This window comes from Ranitomeya imitator, chromosome 3 (assembly GCF_032444005.1).
Source record: "Ranitomeya imitator isolate aRanImi1 chromosome 3, aRanImi1.pri, whole genome shotgun sequence".
NCBI classification, from domain to species: domain Eukaryota; kingdom Metazoa; phylum Chordata; class Amphibia; order Anura; family Dendrobatidae; genus Ranitomeya; species Ranitomeya imitator.
In genome coordinates, this window is record NC_091284.1 from 439305828 (window position 1) to 439325804 (window position 19977).

At 42.3% G+C, this 19977-nt stretch overlaps 1 protein-coding gene across 1 annotated transcript in view; it reads right to left on the reverse strand.

Moving 5' to 3' along the window:
* The window catches only part of LOC138670210 (pinopsin-like), a 42244-nt gene that overhangs the window by 21563 nt on the left and 704 nt on the right, over positions 1-19977 (reverse strand). Inside the window, exons 2-4 of the mRNA XM_069757347.1 lie at positions 17386-17568; positions 16930-17075; positions 7873-8112 (exon numbers count right to left, since the gene is read on the reverse strand). Coding sequence (XP_069613448.1) covers positions 7873-8112; positions 16930-17075; positions 17386-17568 — 569 coding nt within the window. The remainder of the gene's footprint in view (positions 1-7872; positions 8113-16929; positions 17076-17385; positions 17569-19977) is intronic.

The window sequence follows — 19977 nt, forward strand, 5'->3', positions numbered from 1 at the left end:
CTGCCTGACAAAGTGAAGCAGACCAAAAGAACCTCAAAAGCTAGACATCATGATGCAATCCAAAGTAATTCTGAAACTAATAAGTAACAAAGTAATTGAGATCTATCAGTCTTGGAAAGGTTTTAAAGCCATCTCTAAAGCTTTAGGACTCCAGCGAACCACAGTGAGAGCTGTTATCTACAAATGGCGAAAGCATGGAATAGTGGTGAATCCTCCCAGGAGTGGCCAGCAGATCAAAATTACCCAAAGACTCACTCAAGAGATGAGAAAAGACTTCACAACAACATCCAAAGAACTGCAGGCCTCACTTGCCTCATTTGAGGTCAGTGTTCTTGACTCTACCATAAGAAAGTGACTGGGCAAAAATGGCCTGCATGGCAGAGCTGCAAGGCGAAAATCACTGCTGAGCAATAAGAACATAAAGTCTCATCTCAGTTTTGTTAGAAAACATCTTGATGATCCCCAAGACTCTTGGGACAATACTCTGTGGACAGACAAGACAAAAGTTTAACTTTTTGGAAGATGTATGTCGCATTACATCTGGGATAGCAGTAACACCGCATTTCAGAAAAGGAACACATACCAACAGTAAAATATGGTGGTGGTAGTGTGATGGTCTGGGGGCTGTTTTGCTGCTTCAGGACCTGGAAGACTTGCTGTGGTAAACGGAAAATCCTGAAGGAGAGTGTCCGACCATCTGTTCATGATCTCAAGCTGAAGCACACTTGGTTTGTGCCGCAGGACAATGAACCACAACACGCCAGCATGTCTATCTCTGAATGGCTTAAGAAAAACAAACTTAACTTTGGAGTGGCCTAGTCAAAGTCCTGACCTTAATCTGTTTGAGATGCTCTGGCATGACTTTAACCCCTTCCCGACCCATGATGCCACGTAGGCGTCATGAAAGTCGGTGCCATTCCGACCCATGACGCCTATGCGGCGTCATGGAAAGATCGCGTCCCTGCAGATCGGGTGAAAGGGTTAACTCCCATTTCACCCGATCTGCAGGGACAGGGGGAGTGGTAGTTTAGCCCAGGGGGGGTGGCTTCACCCCCTCGTGGCTACGATCGCTCTGATTGGCTGTTGAAAGTGAAACTGCCAATCAGAGCGATTTGTAATATTTCACCCATTATAACGGGTGAAATATTACAATCCAGCCATGGCCGATGCTGAAATATCATCGGCCATGGCTGGAAATACTAGTGTGCCCCCACCCCACCCAACCGATCGCCCCCCCAGCCCTCCGATCTGGCCGGTACACTGCTCCGGCTCCCCTCCGTCCAGTGCTCCGCTCCCCCCCGTGCTCTTGTCCGCTCCCCCCGTGCTCCAATCACCCCCCCGTGCTCCAATCACCCCCCCCTGCACTCCGATCCACCCCCCCCCCCCGGTGATCCGTTCCACCCCCCCCCCGTGCTCCATTCCAGCCCCCCCGTGCTCCGTTCCACGCCCCCCGTGCTCCGTTCCACCCCTCCCGCACTCCGATTCTTCCCCCCGTGCTCCGATCCCCCCCCCCCGTGCTCCCCCCCACCCCATCATACTTACCGATCCAGCCGGGGTCCCGTCCGTCTTCTCCCTGGGCGCCGCCATCTTCCAAAATGGCGGGCGCATGCGCAGTGCGCCCGCCGAATCTGCCGGCCGGCAGATTCGTTCCAAAGTGCATTTTGATCACTGAGATAGATTATATCTCAGTGATCAAAATAAAAAAAATAATAAATGACCCCCCCCTTTGTCACCCCCATAGGTAGGGACAATAAAAAAATAAAGAAATTTTTTTTTTTCCACTAATGTTAGAATAGGGTTAGGGTTAGGGGTAGGGTTAGGGGTAGGGTTAGGGGTAGGGTTAGGGGTAGGGCTAGGGTTAGGGTTAGGGCTAGGGTTAGGGGTAGGGTTAGGGTTAGGGGTAGGGTTAGGGCTAGGGTTAGGGTTTCGGTATGTGCACACGTATTCTGGTCCTCTGCGGATTTTTCCGCTGCGGATTTGATAAATCCGCAGTGCTAAACCGCTGCGGATTTATGGCGGATTTACCGCGGTTTTTCTGCGCATTTCACTGCGGTTTTACAACTGCGATTTTCTATTTGAGCAGTTGTAAAACCGCTGCGGAATCCGCACAAAGAAGTGACATGCTGCGGAATGTAAACCGCTGCGTTTCCGTGCAGTTTTTCCACAGCATGGGCACAGCGATTTTTGTTTCCCGTAGGTTTACATTGAACTGTAAACTCATGGGAAACTGCTGCGGATCCGCAGCGTTTTCCGCAGCGTGTGCACATACCTTTAGAATTAGGCTATGTGCACACGGTGCGGATTTGGCTGCGGATCCGCAGCAGTGTTCAATCAGGTTTACAGTACCATCTAAACATATGAAAAACCAAATCCGCTGTGCCCATGGTGCGGAAAATACCGCGCGGAAACGCTGCGTTGTATTTTCCGCAGCATGTCAATTCTTTGTGCGGATTCCGCAGCGTTTTACACCTGTTCCTCAATAGGAATCCGCAGGTGAAATCCGCACAAAAAACACTGGAAATCCGCGGAAAATCCGCAGGTAAAACGCAGTGCCTTTTACCCGCGGATTTTTCAAAAATGGTGCGAAAATATCTCACACGAATCCGCAACGTGGGCACATAGCCTTAGGGTTAGGGTTGGAATTAGGGTTGTGGTTATGGTTAGGGGTGTGTTGGGGTTAGGGTTGTGGTTAGGGGTGTGTTGCGGTTAGGGTTGTGTTTAGGGTTATGGCTACAGTTGGGATTAGGGTTAGGGGTGTGTTGGGGTTAGTGTTGGAGGTAGAATTGAGGGGTTACCACTGTTTAGGCACATCAGGGGTCTCCAAACGCAACATGGCGCCACCATTGATTCCAGCCAATCTCGTATTCAAAAAGTCAAATGGTGCTCCCTCACTTCCGAGCCCTGACGTGTGCCCAAACAGTGGTTTACCCCCACATATGGGGTACCAGCATACTCAGGACAAACTGCGCAACAATTACTGGGGTCCAATTTCTCCTGTTACCCTTGTGAATCAAAAAAAATGCTTGCTAAAACATAATTTTTGAGGAAAGAAAAATGATTTTTTATTTTCACGGCTCTGCGTTGTAAACGTCTGTGAAGCACTTGGGGGTTCAAAGTGCTCACCACATATCTAGATAAGTTCCTTGGGGGTCTAATTTCTAAAATGGGGTCACTTGTGGGGGTTTCTACTGTTTAGGCACACCAGGGGCTCTGCAAACGCAACGTGACACCCGCAGACCATTCCATCAAAGTCTGCATTTCAAAAGTCACTACTTCCCTTCTGAGCCCCGACGTGTGCCCAAACAGTGGTTTACCCCCACTCATGGGGTATCAGCATACTCAGGAGAAACTGGACAACAACTTTTGGGGTCCAATTTCTCCTGTAACCCTTGGGAAAATAAAAAATTCTGGGCTAAATAATTATTTTTGAGGAAAGAAAACGTATTTATTATTTTCACGGCTCTGCATTATAAACTTCTATGAAGCACTTGGGGGTTCAAAGTGCTCACCACACATCTAGATAAGTTCCTTTCGGGGTCTAGTTTCCAAAATGGGGTCACTTGTGGGGGGTTTCTACTGTTTAGGCACATCAGGGGCTCTGCAAACGCAACGTGACGCCCGCAGAGCATTCCATCAAAGTCTGCATTTCAAAACGTCACTACTTCACTTCCGAGCCTCGGCATGTGCCCAAACAATGGTTTACCCCCACATATGGGGTATCAGCGTACTCAGGAGAAACTGGACAACAACTTTTGGGGTCCAGTTTCTTCTGTAACCCTTGGGAAAATAAAAAATTCTGGGCTAAATAATTATTTTTGAGGAAAGAAAACGTATTTATTATTTCCACGGCTCTGCATTATAAACTTCTATGAAGCACTTGGGGGTTCAAAGTGCTCACCACACATCTAGATAAGTTCCTTTGGGGGTCTAGTTTCCAAAATGGGGTCACTTGTGGGGGGTTTCTACTGTTAAGCCACATCAGGGGCTCTGCAAACGCAACGTGACGCCCACAGAGTATTCCATCAAAGTCTGCATTTCAAAACGTCACTACTTCACTTCCGAGCCCCGGCATGTGCCCAAACAGTGATTTACCCCCACATATGGGGTATCAGCGTACTCAGGAGAACCTGGACAACAACTTTTGGGGTCAAATTTCTCCTGTTACCCTTGGGAAAATAAAAAATTGCAGGCTAAAAGATCATTTTTGAGAAAATAATTTTTTTTTTTTTTTCATGGCTCTGCGTTATAAACTTCTGTGAAGCACTTGGGGGTTCAAAGTCCTCACCACACATCTAGATTAGTTCCTTTGGGGGTCTAGTTTCCAAAATGGTGTCATTTCTGGGGGATCTCCAATGTTTAGGCACACAGGGGCTCTCCAAACGTGACATGGTGTCCGCTAATGATTGGAGCTAATTTTCCATTTAAAAAGCCAAATGGCGTGCCATCCCTTCCGAGCCCTGCCGTGCACCCAAACAGTGGTTTACCCCCACATATTGGGTATCTGCGTACTCAGGACAAACAAGACAACAATATTTGGGGTCCAATTTCTCCTATTATCCTTGGCAAAATAGGAAATTCCAGGCTAAAAAATCATTTTTGAGGAAAGAAAAATTATTTTTTATTTTCATGGCTCTGCGTTATAAACTTCTGTGAAGCACCTGGGGGTTTAAAGTGCTCAATATGCATCTAGATAAGTTCCTTGGGGGGGTCTAGTTTCCAAAATGGGGTCACTTGTGGGGGAGCTCCAATGTTTAGGCACACAGGGGCTCTCCAAACGCGACATGGTGTCCGCTAACAATTGGAGCTAATTTTCCATTCAAAAAGTCAAATGGCGCGCCTTCCCTTCCGAGCCCTGCCGTGTGCCCAAACAGTGGTTTACCCCCACATATGAGGTATCGACGTACTTGGGAGAAATTGCCCAACAAATTTTATGATCCATTTTACCCTACTGCCCATGTGAAAATGAAAAAATTGAGGCGAAAAGAATTTTTTTGTGAAAAAAAAGTACTTTTTCATTTTTACAGATCAATTTGTGAAGCACCTGAGGGTTTAAAGTGCTCACTAGGCATCTAAATAAGTTCCTTGGGGGGTCTAGTTTCCAAAATGGGGTCACTTGTGGGGGAGCGCCAATGTTTAGGCACACAGGAGCTCTCCAAACGCGACATGGTGTCCGCTAACGATGGAAATAATTTTTCATTCAAAAAGTCAAATGGCGCTTCTTCCCTTCCGAGCCTTAGCATGTGCCCAAACAGTGGTTTACCCCCACATGTGAGGTATTAGTGTACTCAGGAGAAATTGCCCAACACATTTTAGGATCCATTTTATCCTGTTGCCCATGTGAAAATGAAAAAATTGAGGCTAAAAGAATTTTTTTGTGAAAAAAAAGTACTTTTTCATTTTTACGGATTAATTTGTGAAGCACCTGGGGGTTCAAAGTGCTCACTATGCATCTAGATAAGTTCCTTGGGGCGTCTAGTTTCCAAAATGGGGTCACTTGTGGGGGAGCTCCAATTTTTAGGCACACGGGGGCTCTCCAAACGTGACATGGTGTCCGCTAAAGAGTGGAGCCAATTTTTGATTCAAAAAGTCAAATGGCGCTCCTTCCCTTCCAAGCCCTGCCGTGCGCCCAAACAGTGGTTTACCCCCACATATGAGGTATCAGCGTACTCAGGACAAATTGGACAACAACTTTCGTGGTTCAGTTTCTCCTTTTACCATTGGGAAAATAAAAAAATTGTTGCTAAAAGATAATTTTTGTGACTAAAAAGTTAAATGTTCATTTTTTCCTTCCATGTTGCTTCTGCTGCTGTGAAGCACCTGAAGGGTTAATAAACTTCTTGAATGTGGTTTTGAGTACCTTGAGGGGTGCAGTTTTTAGAATGGTGTCACTTTTGGGTATTTTGAGGTGGTCCCTAAAAAAAATGGTTTTGTAAATTTCGTTGTAAAAATGACAAATCGCTGGTCAAATTTTAACCCTTATAACTTCCTAACAAAAAAAAATTTTGTTTCCAAAATTGTGCTGATGTAAAGTAAACATGTGGGAAATGTTATTTATTAACTATTTTGTGTCACATATCTCTCTGGTTTAACAGAATAAAAATTCAAAATGTGAAAATTGCGAAATTTTCAAAATTTTTGCCAAATTTCCGTTTTTATCACAAATAAACGCAGAATTTATTGACCTAAATTTACCACTAACATGAAGCCCAATATGTCACGAAAAAACAGTCTCAGAACCGCTAGGATCCGTTGAAGCGTTCCTGAGTTATTACCTCATAAAGGGACACTGGTCAGAATTGCAAAAAACGGCAAGGTCTTTAAGGTCAAAATAGGCTGGGTCATGAAGGGGTTAAAAAGGTGGTTCATGCTCGGAAACCCTCCAATGTGGCTGCATTGATGAGCGGGCCAAAATTCCTCCAGAGCATTGTAAATGACTCATTGCTAGTTAATTCAAATGCATGATTTCACGTGTTGCTGCTAAGGATGGCCCAACCAGTTATTAGGTTTAGGCGTAATCACTTTTTCACACAGGGCCCATAGGTTTGGATTTCTTTTTCCCTTAACAATAAACACCTTCATTTAAAAACTGCATTTTGTGTTTACTTGTGTTATCTTTGTCTAATATTAAAAATTGTTTGGTCATCTGAAACATTTAAGTGTGACACACATGCAAAAGAATAGAAAATCAGGAAGCGGCAAACACTTTTTCACACAACTGTAGGTAGAAAAATCATCTTTACTATGGTGGAGCTAAATGGAAATTATATGTCGCTCTCAACTCTCAGAAGCTGAAGATATTTGGAATTGTGCCAATTAGGTTTGCAGTGAGACTGTGAACCCAACACTACTGTATAGCTCTACCTCATGTGAATCTGGGTCTTAAATAGAATTATTGAGTTGTCTTAGATACCCCTCTTTTAAATTTTTTGATGAGAGTCTGTATGTATATATGAATGCACATATTGTAGAACATGTACAGATGTAGCCAAGGTTAACCTGATAAATGCAAAATCACAGAAGCCTATCTCATTTAAGAATGTTAAGGACATTGGTGGGGAGGTGGGGTGGACAGGGGTGTCCGGAGAAGGAGAAAAGTGCGTGGTGGAGGAGGACAAAGGTGTCTGGAGAAGTGCAGAAGAATCTGGATCAGACAGAGATATCTGGAGAAGTACCCAGTGAAGGATACATAGTATCGGATAAACAGTAACATCTTTGTCATATGTACCAATCAGACATTTCAAAAGAAAGTCTTTACTTTGTAAACAAAAATGCATTTTATATACAAAATGTTATACTTGTAAATTTTACTCAGAGAAATTTGAAGGAGGACAGGAGTGTTTGGAGTAGGCAAAGGTGTCTGGATGATGACAGAGGTGTCTGGAGAAGGGTGGAAGTGCTGAAGGAGGAAAAGAAGTCTGGGGGAAGACAGTCAGAATCTGGAGAAGGACAGAAGTGCCTGGAGGAGGACAGAGGAGTTTGGAGGAGGACAAAAAGGTCTCTGGAGAAGAACAGAAGTGCTGGGAGGATGCAGAGGAGTTTGGAGGAGGACACAGGTGGACACTGATCTGAGTAAGAAGAGTTCATAGGCTACATGCTCTCTGATAGCTCATCAAGGAACACCTCTTCATTCCACCAGTAGCTGTGATTTATGAAATTCATTACTAACAGATAATTGGAAGCTGCTTTAATCAGACCCTTTTCACTATTGGGCCCTTGTACAGCTGCACAGGTTGCACAAATAGTATGTGCACCCATGAGTTTACTTACATAGCTAGGTACACTTCTGATTTATGCAATACTCAGTTTACAATATACTTATAACTGGTGTGTACATTTATTTTTAATGCAATGATCAGTTGTGTAGATACTGACCTGTTTGTTCATGAAGACGTAAATGACAGGGTTGTATACAGTGGCTGTTTTTGAGAAATATGAAGGCATTGATGCCAAAGAAGGGTCGATAACAATATCCTTATTTGTTGCCATCAACATAGCAAATATAGCATAAGGTAACCAGCAGATGAGAAAAGCCAAAACCATGGCAACAACCATCCTAGACACCTCCCGCTCAGCTCGCTGAGTTGTCTCTGATTCTTTTTGCTGGGCTGCAACCTATTATAGAAGAACAAGTACTACAGTTATCGCTCTGTAAGATTTATGCCAAGATGTTGTATTAATATAACTGTAAAGATAAAATAAAATAAAAAACTATTCCTAACGCTATTAATTATTAGGCCAAAATCCACGACTGTTTTGTTGAAAATTGTTGCAGGTAATGATCAAGAATTAGATATGTGTAAATGTAGTTAATCCCCAAAATTGAAAATTAAAATCAATGTCATTAATTTTTTGTGATTGGTCACATTGAGCATGTGTGGGTTTATGGCATATAGCCTGGTGCCATATACTCATAAATCGGTATCATTACAATAGGTCGATCCATTAGTGTATAAGGTTATTTTATAATATTGTTCTGTACATTACATTTGGAGTTATGCTTTTAGATGTCACTTTTCAACATGTGTTATGTTTATATGCACAGGTGACTAAATACATTTTTGCCACTGACAAAGGCTGTGTCTTAGTCAAAGGGAAATATATTCAAAATGATCTCCTGATATAAATACTGTAGGAAAGCCATGAAGGCTAAGGTTAAATCCTAGCACTACAGATATTGTGTACCTGGATAGCTATAACTATACACAGGCCATATAGTCACTGGTCAGTTGGCTGGGTGAAATTGAACAGAGTGGATTATGTTGGCTGTGTGCACCAAACTGCAAGCATCACTGGTTGCTATGGATGATAGCTGTTTTTTGTGACCAAACTGAGACTAGCTCAGCCATATCTAAATATCCAGGGTTTGTATGTTTAATTAGCGCCTGTACAAGGCTAGGGATTTCATGTTTATGGTTTTGATTTTGCTATTGTGCAAACATTAAACTATATATATATATATATTTATATATATATATATATATATATATATATATATATATATATAGTAAACAGAAAATGAAACAGGACAAAAAATGTAAAAAATGGAATTAATTTAAGTCCTTTTTTACATCTTTTTGTGCTGTTTCCCTTTTTGTTTATGGTCTGGAAGGCAATTGGAATGCTGGTCAGGGAAGCTGTTATGATACGGTGGTCTAGGAGCAACATGGAACGAGCTCTGAAGGAAGTGGTAACTGTACTGATCGCAGTCCCTAAGCTCAACACAACACTAAAAGTAGCCGTGGAATGCACCTAACTCTCCCTAGGCATCTCGTCACAGCCTAAGAGCTAACTACCCCTAAAGATAGAAGCAGGAAAGCTATCTTGCCTCAGAAAATCCCCAAAGGATAGATTAGCCCCCCACAAATAATGACTGTGAGTGGAGAGTGAAAAGACATACACAGAATGAAACCAGGATGAGCACAGGAGGCCAGTCTAACTAAATAGATAGGACAGGATGGAATACTGTGCGGTCAGTATAAAACACTACAAAAATCCACGCAGAGTTTACAAAAAATCTCCACACCTGACTAAAGATGTGGAGGGCAAATCTGTCTCCCAGAGCTTCCAGCAAGACAGAATTAATTCACACTGATAAGCTGGACAAACATAGAAAGCACAGAATGGATAAGTCCACAATCTATGGACAGAAAAGGGCAAGCAAAAACTTAGCTTTGCTGAACTGGTCAGGATAACAGGGAACTCCAAAGAGATGTGAATCCAACCAGGAACCATTTACAAGTGGCACTGGCAGAAGACAGAGCCAGACTAAAATAGCCGAGCAGAAGAGATAATAAGTGGAGGCAGTTGATAACAGCTAACTCCAAGCAGCAGCCATACCACTAGAAACCACAAGAGGGAGCCCAAGAGCAGAACTCACAAAAGTGCCACTTACAACCACCGGAGGGAGCCCAAGAGCGGAATTCACAACAGTACCCCCCCTTGAGGAGGGGTCACCGAACCCTCACCAGAGCCCCCAGGCCGATCAGGACGAGCCAAGTGAAAAGCACGAACCAAATCGGTGGCATGGACATCGGAGGCAACAACCCAAGAATTATCCTCCTGGCCATAACCCTTCCACTTGACAAGATACTGAAGCCTCCGCCTCGAAAAACGAGAGTCCAAAATCTTCTCAACCTCATATTCCAACTCTCCCTCAACCAACACCGGGGCAGGAGGGTCAACCGAGGGAACAACGGGCACCACATATCTCCGCAACAAAGATCTATGGAAAACATTATGAATGGCAAAAGAGGCAGGAAGAGCCAAACAAAAAGACACCGGATTAATAATTTCAGAAATTTTATAAGGACCAATAAACCGAGGCTTAAACTTAGGAGAAGAAACCTTCATAGGAACATGACGAGAAGACAACCAAACCAAATCCCCCACACGAAGCCGGGGACCAACACACCGACGGCGGTTGGCAAAACGATGAGCCCTTTCCTGAGACAACGTCAAATTGTCCACCACATGAGTCCAAATCTGCTGCAGCCTGTCCACCACAGAATCAACACCAGGACAGTCAGAAGGCTCAACCTGCCCAGAAGAAAAACGAGGATGAAAACCAAAATTACAAAAGAAAGGTGAAACCAAAGTAGCCGAACTAGCCCGATTATTAAGGGCAAACTCGGCCAACGGCAAGAAAGACACCCAATCATCCTGATCAGCAGACACAAAGCATCTCAAATAGGTCTCCAAGGTCTGATTAGTTCGCTCAGTTAGGCCATTAGCTGAGGATGAAACGCCGAAGAAAAAGACAAATCAATGCCCATCCTAGCACAAAAGGCCAGCCAAAATCTAGAGACAAACTGAGAACATCTGTCAGACACAATATTCTCCGGAATGCCATGCAAACGAACCACATGCTGAAAAAATAATGGAACCAGATCTGAGGAGGAAGGCAACTTAGGCAAAGGTACCAGATGGACCATTTTAGAGAACCGATCACAAACTACCCAGATAACAGACATCTTCTGGGAAATAGGAAGATCCGAAATAAAATCCATGGAAATATGCGTCCAGGGCCTCTCAGGGACCGGCAAAGGCAAAAGCAACCCACTAGCGCGGGAACAGCAAGGCTTGGCCCAGGCGCAAGTCCCACAGGACTGCACAAAAGCACGCACATCGCGCGACAAGGAAGGCCACCAAAAGGACCTATCTCTGGTACCAAAAATCCCAGGATGCCCAGCCAACACTGAACAATGAACCTCAGAAATTACCTTACTTGTCCATCTATCAGGAACAAACAGCTTCCCCACTGGACAGCGGTCAGGCCTATCAGCCTGAAATTCCTGAAGCACCCGCCGCAAATCAGGGGAGATAGCAGAAAGAATCACCCCCTCCTTAAGAATGCCAACCGGCTCAAGGACTCCAGGAGAATCAGGCGAAAAACTCCTAGAGAGGGCATAAGCCTTAACATTCTTCGATCCCGGAAGATACGAGACCACAAAATCAAAACGGGAGAAAAACAGGGACCATCGAGCCTGTTTAGTATTCAGCCGCTTGGCCGACTCGAGGTAAATCAGATTCTTATGATCGGTCAGGACCACCACACGGTGTTTAGCTCCCTCAATCCAATGTCGCCACTCCTCAAACGCCCACTTCATAGCCAACAACTCCCGATTGCCGACATCATAATTGCGTTCCGCAGGCGAAAACTTTCTGGAAAAAAAGCACACGGTTTCATCAAAGAACCATCAGACTCCCTCTGAGACAAAACGGCCCCTGCCCCAATCTCAGAAGCGTCGACCTCAACCTGAAAAGGAAGAGAAACATCCGGTTGACGCAACACAGGGGCAGAAGTAAATCGGTGTTTAAGCTCCTGAAAGGCCTCAACAGCCTCAGAGGACCAATTCGTCACATCAGCGCCTTTCTTTGTCAAATCAGTAAGGGGCTTAACCACACTGGAAAAGTTGGCAATGAAACGGCGATAGAAATTAGCAAAACCCAAAAATTTTTGAAGACCCTTCACAGATGTGGGTTGGATCCAGTCATGAATAGCTTGGACCTTAACAGGATCCATTTCTATAGACGAGGGAGAAAAAATAAAACCCAAAAAAGAGACCTTCTGAACTCCGAATAGGCACTTAGACCCCTTCACAAACAAAGCATTATCACGAAGGATCTGGAACACCATCCTGACCTGCTTCACATGAGACTCCCAATCATCGGAAAAAATCAAAATATCATCCAAATATACGACCATGAATTTATCAAGATAATTGCGGAAAATATCATGCATGAAAGACTGGAACACAGATGGAGCATTAGAGAGCCCAAATGTCATCACAAGGTATTCAAAATGGCCTTCGGGCGTATTAAATGCAGTTTTCCATTCGTCACCCTGTTTAATACGAACAAGATTATATGCCCCTCGGAGGTCAATCTTAGTAAACCAACTAGCCCCCTTAATCTGAGCAAACAAATCAGTAAGCAAAGGCAAGGGGTACTGGAATTTGACCGTGATCCTATTAAGAAGACGATAATCAATACAGGGTCTCAAGGAGCCATCCTTCTTAGCAACAAAAAAGAAACCTGCTCCCAATGGTGACTAAGAGGGCCGAATATGCCCTTTCTCCAAAGATTCCTTAACATAGCTCCGCATGGCGGCATGCTCTGGCACAGACAGATTGAAAAGTCGGCCCTTAGGGAACTTACAACCAGGAATCAAGTTAATAGCACAATCACAGTCCCTGTGCGGAGGAAGGAAACTGGACTTGGGCTCATCAAATACATCCTTGAAATCTGACAAAAACTCAGGGACCTCAGAAGAGGGGGAAGAGGAAATTGACATCAAAGGAACGTCACTATGTACTCCTCGACAACCCCAACTAGTCACCGACATAGTTTTCCAATCCAGCACCGGATTATGTTCCTGTAACCATGGAAATCCCAGTACAACAACATCATGCAGGTTATGCAACACCAGAAAACGGCAATCTTCCTGATGTGCAGGAGCCATGTACATAGTCATCTGTGTCCAGTACTGAGGTTTATCCTTGGCCAAGGGTGTAGCATCAATGCCCCTCAAAGGAATAGGGCTCTGCAAAGGCTGCAAGGAAAAACCACAGCTCCTGGCGAATTCTAAGTCCATTAAGTTCAGGGCAGCGCCTGAATCCACAAATGCCATGACAGAAAAGGACGACAATGAGCAAATCAGGGTCACAAATAAGAGAAATTTAGGCTGTATAGTACTAATGGTAACAGACCTAGCGACTCTCTTAGTACGCTTAGGGCAATCAGAGATAACATGAGCCGAATCACCACAGTAAAAACACAGCCTATTCTGACGTCTGAATTCCTGCCGTTCTATTCTAGTCAAAATCCTATCACATTGCATAGGTTCAGGACTTTGCTCAGAGGATACTGCCATATGGTGCACAGCTTTGCGCTCGCGCAGACGCCGATCAATCTGAATGGCTAGAGACATAGATTCGCTCAAACCGGCAGGCGTAGGAAAGCCCACCATAACATCTTTCAGGGTTTCAGAAAGACCTTTTCTGAAAATAGCAGCCAGAGCCTCTTCATTCCATTTAGTGAGCACAGACCATTTTCTAAATTTCTGGCAGTATAACTCTGCCGCTTCCTGACCTTGACACAAGGCCAACAGGGTTTTTTCCGCATGATCCACAGAATTAGGTTCGTCATACAATAATCCGAGCACTTGAAAAAATGCATCTACATTCAATAATGCTGGATCCCCTGTTTCAAGAGAAAAAGCCCAGTCTTGAGGGTCACCACGCAGCAAGGATATGATGATTTTTACCTGCTGAATGGGATCACCAGAAGAACGGGGTTTCAAAGCAAAAAACAATTTGCAGTTATTTTTAAAGTTCAAAAACTTGGATCTGTCCCCAAAAAACAAATCAGGAGTAGGAATTCTGGGCTCTAAAGCCGGAGTCTGGACAACATAGTCCTGGATACTTTGTACTCTTGCAGCAAGTTGATCCACACGAGAAAACAAACCCTGAACATCCATGCCAAAGCATATATCCTGAATCACCCGGATATCAAGAGGAAAAGAAAAAAAAAGACAAACTAGAGCACAGAAAGAAAAAATGGTTCAGAACTTTCTTTTCCTTCTTTTGAGATGCATTTAATTCATTTTTGGCCACTTGTACTGTTATGATACGGTGGTCTAAGAGCAACATGGAACGAGCTCTGAAGGAAGTGGTAACTGTACTGACAGCAGTCCCTAAGCTCAACACAACACTAAAAGTAGCCGTGGAATGCTCCTAACTCTCCCTAGGCATCTCATCACAGCCTAAGAGCTAACTACCCCTAAAGATAGAAGCAGGAAAGCTATCTTGCCTCAGAGAAAATCCCCAAAGGATAGATTAGCCCCCCACAAATAATGACTGTGAGTGGAGAGGGAAAAGACATACACAGAATGAAACCAGGATGAGCACAGGAGGCCAGTCTAACTAAATAGATAGGACAGGATGGAATACTGTGCGGTCAGTATAAAACACTACAAAAATCCACGCAGAGTTTACAAAAAATCTCCACACCTGACTAAAGGTGTGGAGGGCAAATCTGTCTCCCAGAGCTTCCAGCAAGACAGAATTAATTCACACTGATAAGCTGGACAAACATAGCACAGAATGGATAAGTCCACAATCTATGGACAGAAAAGGGCAAGCAAAAACTTAGATTAGCTGAACTGGTCAAGATGACAGGGAACTCCAAAGAGATGTGAATCCAACCAGGAACCATTTACAAGTGGCACTGGCAGGAGACAGAGCCAGACTAAAATAGCTGAGCAGAAGAGATGATAAGTGGAGGCAGCTGATGACAGCTAACTCCAAGCAGCAGCCATACCACTAGAAACCACAAGAGGGAGCCCAAGAGCAGAACTCACAAAAGTGCCACTTACAACCACCGGAGGGAGCCCAATAGCGTAATTCACAACAGGAAGCATGCACGCTTTAAGGTATTTTTTTCTGGTGCTGTTCCTTTTTTTCCTCATATATATATATATACATATAGACCAAAAGTTTGGACACACCATCCGGTTTGCGTTTAGTTGGAACATCATTTATTTTTCAACAGGATAATGACCCCAAGCACACCTCCAGGCTGTGTAAGGGCTATTTGATGGAGTGCTACGCCAGATGACCTGGCCTCCATAGTCACCAGACCTGAACCCAATCGAGATGGTTTTGGGTGAGCTGGACCGCAGAGTGAAGGCAAAAGGGCCAACAAGTGCTAAGCATCTCTGGGAACTCCTTCAAGAATGTTGGAAGACCATTCCCGGTGACTACCTCTTGAAGCTCATCAAGAGAATGCCAAGAGTGTGCAAAGCAGTCATCAAAGCAAAAGGTGGCTACTTTGAAGAACCTAGAATATAAGACATAATTTCAGTTGTTTCACCCTTTTTTCTTAAGTATATAATTCCACATGTGTTAATTCATAGTTTTGATGCCTTCAGTGTCAATGTACAATTTTCATAGTCATAAAAATACAGAAAAATCTTTAAATGAGAAGGTGTGTCCAAACTTGTGGTCTGTGCTGTATATATAAAAACCCTGTGGCATCATGTTCCAAGCAGGTACACGAGAGCGTGATCCCCTACAATACATATAAGATCACATAAATGAAGTCATGGGCTGCAACCTGCGTTTGAGGGAGCATTTTGTGAGAAAGAAGGGGATATATAGCAGAGAATGGGATTATGTTGCAGTTTTACATCAGGGCCCATGAACCATTATTTATGCGCCAATAAGGAAGAGACAAAAGCATAATCAGGTAACGTTCTGAGGTCAGAGTACCGGGAGGATAACGGATAAGAGGTGAAGGAGTTAAATGGGAGGATGGTCAGAACGAAATCCAAGGTCAGGCAACAGATCAAGAATACAGAACTCAAGGCACAGGAGGACAAACCTCACAATCTGATTTTACGTCTGGCAGAGTTACGGGAGTCACAGCTCAGTTAAGAAGCATGGCAATTACATGGAATAATTAACACCTGGAGACAGTCGACGACTCATAGTCTTAGATTGGATAGTCGAGCTGTCAATCAACACACTGACAGCTCAGCACGCCTCAGTACCAGATTGGATGGCCAAGTTATCAATCAGAGTACTGACAGCTTCAGCACACCCCTATACCTGATTGGACAGCCGAGCTGAGGGTAACTGTATCCCAGACACCCTGAGGGGTGGATCCGTGACAATGAAAAGTAGAAATCGAAGTCTATGGGGCTGAGAACACATGCACAACCCACGAATGGCATCAGGGTACAGTTCGTGTACTGTCCGAGATTAACTTGGCAAAGGTAGGAGAAGCTTTGCAATTTATTTATTTAGCCATCCATGGAAATTACTGATCAAACAGTGATGGTAAGAACTGGCACACTGACCAAACACTGATGACACTTGCACAATATTTATATACATGAACAAATACAGCCATCTCAATAAAGCCTTCGAATAAAATCGAAGGTTTGGTATGCCCTGAATATCAGATTTTTTTGCCATATGTAAGCATACCTTAAATATATCCTAAATCAATGTTCCCCAACTCCAGTCCTCAAGAGGCACTAACAGATCATGTTTTTAGGATTTCCTTACTATTGCCCAGTTCATAGAATTATCAGCTGGGCAATACTAAGATAATCCGGAAAATATGATCTGTTTGTGGCTCTTGAGGACTTGAGTTGGGGAACACTATCTTAAATGATGGAAACATGTCAGTTAAAACAGGATGGATCCTATGTATATTCAAAATACATTTTATGGGTAAGAAAGTTCTTTTTCCCCCAAAATAATAACAGTAGACTTCATTATACATCTAGACTAGACTGGCTAATGTCAACATTACATGACTTTGCTGAATCAATGAAAGCAAAGGGGAAATGCTGTAGTAGTGCAACAGATATTCGTGACTTATTTGAACATTAGCAAAATATTTAGTAGAATTCATACTTACTGCTCTCAATGCAAACAGGAGATTAGAATACGAGAATATGATGGTGGTAAGTGGCATAGCGAAACAAGTTCCAAACAAGACCATTATATAGCTGTTGTTGTTAGTTCCTCCAGTGTACCAGTTCGGTCCGCAAGAAGTCCCCAAACCTAACACATGGCAGTAAGTCCGTTAATAACAACAAAGCTAAACAAAATGTGACATATAGTATAAGGTTATGAAATAGTTTGATTTCTTTACACTAAAAATCTAAAAAGCTATTTGTCTCTTGCTATTCCCAATTGTTGACGCAATGATATTAATCAGCTTACTCATGAAAGTAGACAGTTAAATATTAATACTAATGATCTGACTTTTATTGCTGTTGCTCAAAATTATGCTGTCATTTTGATCATTTATTGTTTTATTATTCTTTATTACCTAAATAATTTGTAATATATATTCAATATACAAACCTACCTTCTGTAACATAACTGCACCAGCCAAAAAGTGGTGGAGATGTCCACGTAAAAGCCCAAATCCAAGTGAAGGCGCATCCCATAATTGCATGTTTTTGCTGGAAACGGAAATCTCCCATGGGCTTACAAATAACTATGTACCTTTCAAAGGCTAATATCGCCAATGACCATAGACCCACAATACCTACAAATGCACAGAATATCATGTAAGTGTTACGTAATACTGAGGTTTATGTGTAATGTTGCATCAGGAATAATGACAGTTATTGTATATTAGCCTAAACGAGTTCAATTTTATTTATCGCTAAAGACACTTTGACATGGAAAAATGATTTTACCTTGCATTATCAATTCTTGCAATGAATTTCTGATCCCTATATACGGAATTTGCAACCTGCTTTGAGTTTCAGACTTTTCTCTTTTTTGATGTACACCTCTCAGTAATACATTCTGGATGTGAGGTCTGATTGTTCTGAATTGTGATTCCCCATTAGCTCTCTTGTATCAGTATATTTAGTGTTTTTTGCTCCTCATCCACTGCAGAGTTTGTGATGGATTTGTGTTCTTTTTCTCATTCAGATCCTGTGTTGCAAATACTCTTCTCCCTACAGAGTGAGTGCCCTTCCATATACATTTCAGCCTATGACAATCCCCTCCTCTCTGATTTAGGTTCTTTCCTTTTCATGAATATTCTCAGGCTGCTAAGCTTACCTCTTCTTACTAGTATCTTTAACAATACACCGCTAAGAGAAGGAAAGGGTAATGCAGAGAACTCCGACAGCCGCCAGGAGCAGTGTGCTATCCGTTCTGCGCCAGAAGCGGCAGTACTGCCAGCTATGTGTAGGAGTTGCATTTACTCTACAGCAGGAAGATAGTGGGCAATTCTTACCAAAGAGTATTTTAAAAGTTGCTAAATTTCACATTAGCAAATGAATAATACATTTTGCAAGTAAATTAATAATACAGATAATAATTATGTAAAAACGATCGTAGCCTTTAATATAAGACAAATTATATTCAACAAACCCAAATAGTTCTGGATTTTATAAACTATTCTCTAATTGTACAAATTCTCTGTAACAATTTTGGAAGATTTTAGTGGCTGTAAAAATGTCCTAAAATGTGTTAGATATTGATATGATCTATCTATCGATGTGATCAAACTATCCATCTGCCCCTAATGTCTAATAACTATCCAATAACGTATCAAACCTTTTGTAATTTGCTTTGTTTTTGTGTAGCCCAGAAATGAGGTTAATATTAAGGTGCATGCGCAATTCATAAGAAATGGCGCTCTGCTCTGAGCGTGAGCTCTTAGATCGCTTTCATATGGCTATACAATAGTCATAATTTTCTACTAGTTTTTGTAATCCAACAACATGGAGTCTTTAATCAAACTATTATACTAATTCTCTGTACATGCTGCACTCTAGGCTTATACCTACGGATGCAGAAAGACATTTATCAGTGCTAGTTGACAGAATTAATCTTACTAATGTGGAGCAGTGGCCTGAGCTAGTGCACAGCTTGCATTAATTTTATAGCAATGATACAATTAAGGCATTCTAGTTGTGACACTTATTGTGAGTCCTGTAAAACTAAATGTGTCACAGCAAACAAACCCAATAATGCAGCAGCACAGCGCAATAACCGAGATGTATGCAATCATCAAATGTATCTTTTACATTGCATTACTGCCATATTTACTAAACTTTAAATATGAATTCTTGATGCACATTTTGATCATGTTCTGTGTGACCTATTGACAAGGTGACCCCATTTAGATCCCTACATTAATTACTGTGGGTCCAATTCATTATTGCATTTGAGCCTTTTTTTGCCTAGTTTTTTGTGTTTTTCACTTGAACCTAATTCTTCTTTTAATATACACCTTTTTTTAAAAGTAATTTGATATGTTTTCTCCTGTTTATTTTTATTTTCCTGATTATTGGTGGACTTTGGGGTTGCTACATTTTTTCAGCTGATTCAATTGCGACTTTTTAAAAAGTTGCTACATGTTTTCACAGATGTACTTCAGAAATGTTTTTATAAATTGCGTGCCATTTAGCAAAACGTGAGATATTTTGCACTAAAAGCGTCACAAAATAGGTTACAGACAAAATTAAGAGCATTTTTTTATTTTGTGCAAAGTTCATAAAACGTCAGCAAACACCACAAAACAAAAAAAATAAATAAAAGTGATTTAAAAAAAATCACAAATTATAAAAATGGCTCTATGTCCTTAAAGTATGACACTAACCTATTTATTTTTGCCTACTTATTAGATTCTGGAACTGGTTTTATTTTGCTGTAATTAATTTAGATGCTCACTAGCTCTAAAAGTATAGTACAAGAATGCAGGTGGGCTCACTCATTGTGATCAAAATGTGCACCAGGAACTTTACATTTAAAGAATTGTATTAGATGTAACAGTAATTCAATTGAAATGAATCCAAAAATTCAATGTCTGCATATATCTTATGCCACATTTATAGACAGGTTGATAACTGGATGTGGTGCGTTCTAAGACAGTTCATACATTTCTATAAGGAGCATCAATGGTGGAACCCAGTGATACGAGGAAAGATGCTCC